This window comes from Vanessa cardui, chromosome 3 (assembly GCF_905220365.1).
Source record: "Vanessa cardui chromosome 3, ilVanCard2.1, whole genome shotgun sequence".
Taxonomy (NCBI): Eukaryota; Metazoa; Arthropoda; class Insecta; order Lepidoptera; family Nymphalidae; genus Vanessa; species Vanessa cardui.
In genome coordinates this window covers 8693505-8702275 of record NC_061125.1, presented here as the reverse complement: position 1 = coordinate 8702275, position 8771 = coordinate 8693505, and the positions used below count along the sequence as shown (strand labels likewise).

At 32.0% G+C, this 8771-nt stretch overlaps 1 protein-coding gene across 1 annotated transcript; it reads right to left on the bottom strand.

Moving 5' to 3' along the window:
* Positions 1-1020: 1020 nt before the first annotated feature.
* Positions 1021-6274, bottom strand: LOC124543728 (transmembrane protein 272-like). The gene is made up of 3 exons (XM_047122003.1): positions 6092-6274; positions 2113-2293; positions 1021-1659 (listed from the first exon to the last, which is right to left on the bottom strand). Exons 1-3 carry the CDS (start codon positions 6229-6231, stop codon positions 1618-1620), a joined length of 363 nt encoding a protein of 120 aa, XP_046977959.1. The 5' UTR covers positions 6232-6274; the 3' UTR covers positions 1021-1617.
* Positions 6275-8771: the final 2497 nt, after the last annotated feature.

Below are 8771 nucleotides of genomic sequence, written 5' to 3'. Positions count from 1 at the left end.
ACAAGTCTACTATTTTTGCCTTAAAAGCCGGCAACGCACCCGCAAGCACGCCAGTGTTTGCACGTGGGGTGTGAAGATGTTGTACCGGTGTAGGTAAGATGACCTTCCTGCTCGTTTGCCAACTGTTACTTTAGAAAGCTGATTGTAGCCTACGATAAAATTACCGAACCGATAACGTTTTTATTCAAACTGGAATCTCATATAATTTCATTATTAAAGTTACTTTTTATATTGTAAAATTTACGTATTCGTTTCTCATGGAATAGTTTCAAAGATCATGTTGCAAATAATGTTACTCAATATAAATATATTATTCTAATATTAAAACTATGTAAATAATATCAAGTTTCGATAAGCACACCAAAACACAATATCCAAATATCACCTATTTATAAAAATATCATGTTACCACGATTTCTATTAAAGCCCGTTCCACGCAGTTACTATGATTCCATTTCTCTGAACCTTGAGATAATTAACCCCGATAGAAACTGAAATAAGCAATAACTTACTCTAATATACACTCAAATTTAATGATACTTCGTCTGTGTATAACTTACTTTTGAAATAGATGAATTAAATTGTTGGTATTTGAAGTGAATTAAAATATAATTCGATTATTATCTTTTAAATGCATAAAAATTGGACAACAATTTGATCATTTTTAAATATTATATTTTTATGTTTGCAACACAGTATGACTACATAGATAGAATTACCATAATCATCAACGAGTGGTTGACATCGGCCAACCTCGTACAATTTATGTATATTATTATTATAACTTATAGCAGTTTTTTTTAATGTTTCTTTGAAAACGTATAAAATGAAAATCACTATAATATTACAAAAATCTAAAGAAGATAATGATCTCAAGAGTCAGATTCGAATCACAAATATAATAATTTGGACAACACATAATTTTATAATATTAATAATAATTTGTATATTAACAATAATCTATTTGTGCTTTTATAATTTTATACAAAATAACATACACTACTACACGCAGTTGTTATAAGATATGTTTACAAAGGTGACTATATCATATTATATTAAAATTGGCCACATATAGTTCTACTATATTTACATGTATTCGTTGTTACATTTAATTATTCACAGCAAATAATACATCTTACATAGCGCAAAAAAATAACTAAAATTTATTATATCACAAAGTTATTATGATCGCTTTGGTAATGAGCACGCACTTATGCACTACTGCAAAAAGCAATGCTAGACGATGAATGACGTTTATATCACGAGCAGTCTTAATTAGAAGTAGTATACTCTGTCTGCCCCCTCGAAGTGCACGTGCTTCTTGCCGTGCGGCGGTAGCACGACCAACAACCATCAGGCTTGACTAACACTATTTCTTCTACTAACATTTTTGATATCGTTTTTTGAACCTTCGTCATCACTCTTATCAGGTTCATTTATTTCTGGAATCTTCATTTTAGTGTCCGGTGCGTCTTTATCAGCCTGAGTAAGAACTTCTTGGACGTGGATAGTTAGTTCAGGGCGGACGACTTGGGTGAATGGTAAGAGTGCGCCAGCTACGTCCATCGTGTTGTTGATGTTTCTGTGCCACAGCTCGAGCACGACACTGCGCCGTTGCTACTTGTATCTCGGTGGTCCCAGCCAACCGCAGCCGAATACCTAATTAAAAGAGTTAAATGTAACCTACGGTATGGATAAATAATCTTGATCATTTTAATAGTATCTATCTTTTTGGAATTTACTAAAATTCACAAATTTGTTAAATCTATAAAATAGTAGATATTGTGACGAAGGCCTTGATCATGGATGTGGATGGATATATGTAGAGGTATAAGACGACCAAAGAAACGATGGATGGATTGTGTGAAAGACGATATAATTAGGAATAATAAATAAATATATAAAATATATAAAAAATAAATAAATATAATAAGGAAACTTGTGAGATGACGTCTGACAGAGAAGTATGGAAGGAGAAGTCATGCTGCACCGATCCCAAATAAAATAGGGCAGGAGGATGAATGGATGAATAAATTGGTGTAACTCTTGTTTTTATTGACTAATTGACTTCTACGTCGAAGTCAAACAACTTTACTTGAAAAATTATCTTACTTGACAGATCACCAGTGCCGATATGATCATCAGTATCAGAGCGATCACGCCCCACACCAAGCCCAGCTGAGTCAACGCAAACACGTACAGAGTTCGGTGGCACCATTTGTTAGGTTCAAACAGAGTTGGTGCGAAATCTGGCCACATGATGTTGAGTATCCAGTAGTTCCCAAAGCCGAACCTGTTGAACAAATAAGTCAGTTCAATGAACTCAATAGTAATTTGGACGTTCTGAAAATTGCCTATGAAAATCAGAATTATGTCAATTTTATATATTTATATCAATTTATTAGGAAAATTCAATCACAGATTTTTCACCTCATATAAAAAGCATTTTTGTCTATCTTGTAAGCAAAATGTATTTATAATAATGAAAATCAAAACGATATTGAACAAATAACATATTATCAAAATGGTATTGAAGTCGGATCCCCAAACAAGACCACTATTTAACACATTATTAGACCATAGATAAAAGCAGTTACATAAATGCAATAATTATTTCATTCAACTTTTCAACATATATTTTTGCGTTAATATTATATTAATAATTATTTAATTTTATTTATAATTTTTATTTTGGCCTATTAAAAGATTTGACATGACAAAAAAAACAATAGCCTAACATATACTTAATTACTTTACTACTAAGTAATATAAGATAAAAAGGGTAGTCTTAGTATTTACATATTTCTAGGCAGGATATATATAAATTTAATGTTCCCTAATTGACATACTCTGTAATAAAAATGGTTTGAAAGATTACTATGTAATTTGGCGGTTCTTGTCGGTTAAATCTACTTTTCGAATTAGTGGTAGCTTTACAAAAGTGATTTTATGAGCCTACTTGAATAAATAATACTTTGATTGTTCACAGGTTTTCAATCATTGAGTTCACGTATACTATTGGCACGTCTATTTGTTTGTAGTTAATTACTGTGGCAGCTGCCAGCTGTCATCGCTCGAGGGTATTCGCCGTGACTGGTTTCATGCGCTTCAATTATCAGATTGACTTTGACGATTTTAGCAATTTAACTAAACAGTATTAGATGTCATGGTTTTAAGGCGATTTCTATTTGATTCGATGGGTAAACCTCAGGTTTTTTTAAAGATTATTATTGATACAATTTATAATTAAAGAAAACTTTCTATTATTATTAAGCCTTATTAAGAGCTTCTTAACGATTTTTTAAGATTTTTTTTTGTCATGATAAAAGCTTATTTTATCCGATTTTCCCTAATAACTTATTTTAATATCAATAATGCGAGAATAAAATATTTTTGATTAGACATCAATTCGATATACGATTGTACGGCTTCTTATATTATAAGAATTCCTTTTGTTCAACTTCATAATGCCAATCAGTTTTAACTATACTAAAACTCTAATGTTAAAAACCATACTATGGTAAAATGTAATCAAAAATCATGTGGAAGATTCATAGCAATCAGAATATCTGTTTTTAGAACGAAATTTTAATTGCAGTTCGATATCACATATACGGAAAAATCAACTTATATATGGTATAAAGTTAAAAAGTAAAGTAACAGCCCGTAAATTTCCGACTGCTGGAATAAGGCCTCCTCTTCCATTAAGGAGAGGGTTTGGAAAATATTCCAACACGCTGTTTCAATGCGGGTTGGTGGAATGCACATATGGCAGAATTTCGACGAAATTAGACACATGCAGGTTTCCTCACGATGTTTTCCTTCACCGCCGAGCACGAGATTAATTATAAACACAAATTAAGCACATATGTATATATAGTGGTGCTTGCCTGGGTTTGAACTCGAAAATGCACGCGTTCTAACCACTAGGCCATCTCAGCTCCTATATATGGTATGGTATGGTATAATTAGATACAAATAATTACACAAAGAAATAAGACAAACGTATATAATATGAGTATCTATAATATATACAAGCAAATGCCAAGATTGTTGTTGGTTTTACCAACTGAAATTGTCTAATTAATGTTAAAACAATATAAACATCGTTCCCGCAAAATGAATCGCTAACAAACGCGTTCGGATGAGAGATCCCGAGGGATACCAATTAACATGACACGGTATCGCAAAACAAAAATATGACTGAAATGGAACGAAGGGGATTCATGAAGTAACATAAAAAAAAATCAGAAGAAAAGATACATGGAAGAGCTGAGCTTGCGCGTGTTCAAAGTTTACTTGTTTACAATTCATCTTTTTGATTCGTCGAGGAAAACCTGTATGAGTCGACATTCTGTCACATGTGTATTTAACCTGCATTGGAGCAATGTTTATTGAAAGTGAATGTTAGTTCGAAACCTTATCTTCTAGTGTAGAGCAGGTTTTTTTTTCGCTGGAAAAACGCTTTACGCGCTTCCCCCACGTGATGGAGGGTGGGGGGGGATCGTTGGACTCCCCGATTTCCTGGACGCCGAGTGCGCCCGTCCACCGGGTTTACCCACTAAAAAACCAGCGGTACACCCTGACGGTCGGCCCGCCTATGCGGGCCTCCAATACTTAGAGGGGGTTCCCAGGGTACTGAGACCCCTCCTGGTCCCTGCGGCGTGTAGAGCAGGCCTGAGCTGAGGCGTTAATCATTTACTTTGCATTGCTATGCATTGCGAAGCACAAGCAGCCGTTACTCAAAGAAAAAAATTGCTTTTAGGTACATATTTTATTTATTGGTCCAGTGCTCAGGTTTATAGTCGTGGTCTTACCAGTGGTCTTTAGGATGTATCAATACCCTATTTAAATAGCATCACAAAACTATATAATTTGTACACTTGTTACTAATGGATTACGATGTTATTACAAAACTCGATAAAATATAAATATTAAATTGTATCTATTATCCTTCATAACATTGCCGAAATACAAGTTTCAAATTTTATATCAAGTTAAAAAAAACCTTCGTAAATTTTCAGTCTATTATTTCTCGAAAACTTTTCACGAACTCTATTCACAATACCCATTAAATTAACTTGAACGTTAAAGGAATATTTTTAAAACTTTGAAAGAAATCTTTAAACAGCCTAACTGTACAGAATAAAAAAAAAACTTTATTTTAGACTACACTGTACCAACAATTTCGTTAAGAATAGTAGTTATATATAAAAGGGATAATAAGATAGCGAATAATAAAACTAAAAAAAACTGCGAATGGCTAGTTAACCGGTGGGTAATATTTATTAATAATGTAAGATTTACCAATAAATTCACGTATTATGAATTCAATTTCCTACCAAAATAAATCGAGATGAGCCAGTTAATAGGTACTGGTAAATCGGCTGGTATGATCTGCATAAGTACTACTGAATTTGCATGCCACTGATTTTTGTTTATAATTCATCTCGGGCTCGAAGTCGCAAGAAAATATTTTAGAAAACTCTAGTGCGCTTGACGAATATTTGTCCCGAAATGAGTCTTTTTCAGGGGGAAAGTTATCCAAAATTTCATTATTGATGGGTTAAAAATACATTAATTACTAGAGGGAATATAATAGGTAAATATTGTAGGTTAGTATTTAAAAGTAAAATAATTATAATTTCTCACAGTATATAAAGGATTTTCCGTCTTAAAATTGTGGTAGAAAATAAATTATACCCTTTGCAGTTCTTAAAGGAAACTGCTTATGAGTAATATTTTGTTTCGGAATTTTTATTAAACATACTTTTTTTAGATGTATACGCCCTCCCCCCATACGATTAGATTCAGTGATGATTAATTAAAGCATATTAATAATTAATTAATACATTTTAAATCGAAGAATATAATGAAGAGATCGTTCTGTAATTACGAATAGAATTTATAGCTATACCACACACTAAAATTTCAAAGGAAGTAGACTTTGATAAACACTTTTCAATATTAATTAGGTATAAAACTATCGACAACTGAAGTAGACATTTACTGAGAAGAGAAGAGAAACCTTATAAGGTTCTATAGTTCCTCGTACCTTAGTAACTCGTATTTATTTCACAACTAAACTTACCAACATATAAGAAATATAGTCAGAGTGTAAGCGAGTATCAGCTCGGGTACGCTAGCAGTCGATGTGGCGCTCCTACTAGCAAGCTGAGCCCAAAGCAGCCAGAAAATGCCAACACCTCCAGCGGCACCGCCAACGACCATATACACTGGTATTCGAGGCTCGGCTGGGCAGTCACGAATGTATTGAACACCTGCATAAAAGATAAATATATTTAATACACTTGTGTTTTTCTTAATTGACCTCCGTGGTCGAGTAGTGTGTACACCGATTTTCATAGGTAGGCCACTCCGAGGTCCCTGGTTCGATTATATACCGACCGCAAAAGTACAAACACACACACATACAAGTGCTTTAGCTACATACATTGGGATCAGAGTAAGGTATGTGGTGTTGTCCAATATTTATATTTATATTTATGTTTATATTTATATTTATATTTATATTTATATTTATATTTATATTTATATTTATATTTATATTTATATTTATATTTATATTTATATTTATATTTTATATTTATATTTATATTTATATTTATATTTATATTTATATTTATATTTATATTTATATTTATATTTATATTTATATTTATATTTATATTATCCGTGGTACAATAGTAGTTATATACCTATATGAAACACGATTGAAACGGTATGTGCGATATAAGTTGATGTCGCTTAGAGACTCTATGATTGCATTCCAAAAAAGGGAACGATGGGACGGTGCTCCACTTTCACAGTTCCGATATCCCAATTACGAGTTGTCAAATCGTTCGCAATATGACACCACACTCATCGAATTCAAAAAGGAATTCGAATATCGCATCCTCAGAGATATGATGAACAAAAATATTAATCAATATTTATATCTTTCTTCACTTCTAATAATATAATAAATATTAACCAAGAAGAATATTCTGTTTATCTTGTGGTTTCAAATCAAATGCATTATAATATACAACATAATGTTATTCTATATATTCATTAAGTGATCATATTAGTATCTCGTGTTATTAGATTGAATTCGACTCGACTACTTAATTTTATTAAATATAAATGTAAAATAAACAGAAAACACATAAAGAAACACCAACAAAACTATATTCCCAATTGAATTAAAATATTAACAGTATAGTTGCTAAGATTATTCTAAATAGTTTAAATTCTAATGAACATAACATAGTAGATATGTATTTAATAGCATATACAAGTGTTCATAATATATAGTTATGAATACTTGCATAATACGAGCTTCATTGTGTGATATTTGAGTAGTTTCGTATTCCAGCCATTCGAAATTTCAATGTATGTAATAATTTCAAGATACCTTTACAAATTAATTCAAGTATCATTCTATATCTATACATGTAATGAAATTGGAGTGTCTGTTTGTAACATTAAAAAAGCCCTTTTTTACTCAATGCATATGTATGTGTACACGGCACATAATATACCAAAATATAATTTTTTACAATTTTTGTCTGCCTGTCTTTAGAACGGCTGGACCGATTTGACGGGACTTGCACTGACAGATAACTGATAAAATAAAGAGTAACTTAGGCTACCAAAATTGTTTTTGATTAAAATCGAACGCCTGCAAGGTTGCGGGCATAGGTAGTTCAAAATAAATTGAAATGTAAATAGAGATTAGAAATATATAGAAATATTAAATTGATTATTTAAGGTTCGAGTTTGTAACAAATAGTTTTGCGCCAAGCATGTGTATTAAGGTAAGTACTCCTTACATAAAAACAAATGTACTTAATTTAGAAGTAACATTAAACGTTAGAGATACAACATAGTTCCTTGGCATCATCATAGATGCTAAGCTCGAATAGAGCCACTATGTTAATAGCTTGGCAAGTAAACTCATCTCTGGAGCAGTCGCAGTAAAAAACTTATGTAGATACGTAGATTCTTATGTTGCTTATGTATTTTATTTACTTTTACATTATAATGACCTCTTTGTATTCGTTCTTTGTCCTGGAGAATGTCCTTCTAAACGAGGAGTTTATAATCTAGGCTCTAAAGATACATCTTTAAAAATATATATATTAAAAAAACATAAAAGATTTATCAAAACTAGTGGTCACTCATTGATCGAAATTCGACCGTATTTCATTGCTAATAAAATATCAGATGCGATAATTCGATAGATAGGTAGGGAAAATGAAGCTCAACTGGAACCTTGTCACTACAATAATAAAAATCAAATATAAGAGAAAATGTTATTGATTTTCATCTTTGACATGGGTTGTCATTGGCAGTATGAACGTATAATACGACACAACTTAGATGTAGCTTCGGCAAACTCATTAAAACCGATTACTGCTTTATACATGATACTGATTATATAAGCAGTAGAAATAGCTCCCTATTGCGGCATTTTTAAATGGTGACCGTCTTGAAGTAGCTGATACTACGGTGTTTTTAGGAATAGAATTGGATTCCAGACTTCAGTGGACTTCTCATTTATCATCCCTAACAGGAAGACTCAGCTCCGCAACATACGCGGTTAGAAAAGTTAGACAACTAACTGATATTGATACCGCTCGTTTAGTTTATTTTGGTTATTTTCACAGTATTATGTCAAATGGCATATTACTTTGGGGTAACGCTGCAGATATTGAATCTGTCTTTATTTTACAAAAGAGAGCAATTCGGTTTATTTATAATCTTGG

Coding starts and splice junctions, on each gene's coding strand:
- LOC124543728 (XM_047122003.1), bottom strand. CDS start 6,231: ATGGTCGTTGGCGGTGCCGCTGGAGGTGTTGGCATTTTCTGGCTGCTT. Junction 2,294..6,091: donor ACTATATTTCTTATATGTTG/GTAAGTTTAGTT, acceptor TTTGTTCAACAG/GTTCGGCTTTGGGAACTACT. Junction 1,660..2,112: donor CGGCACTGGTGATCTGTCAA/GTAAGATAATTT, acceptor TCTTTTAATTAG/GTATTCGGCTGCGGTTGGCT.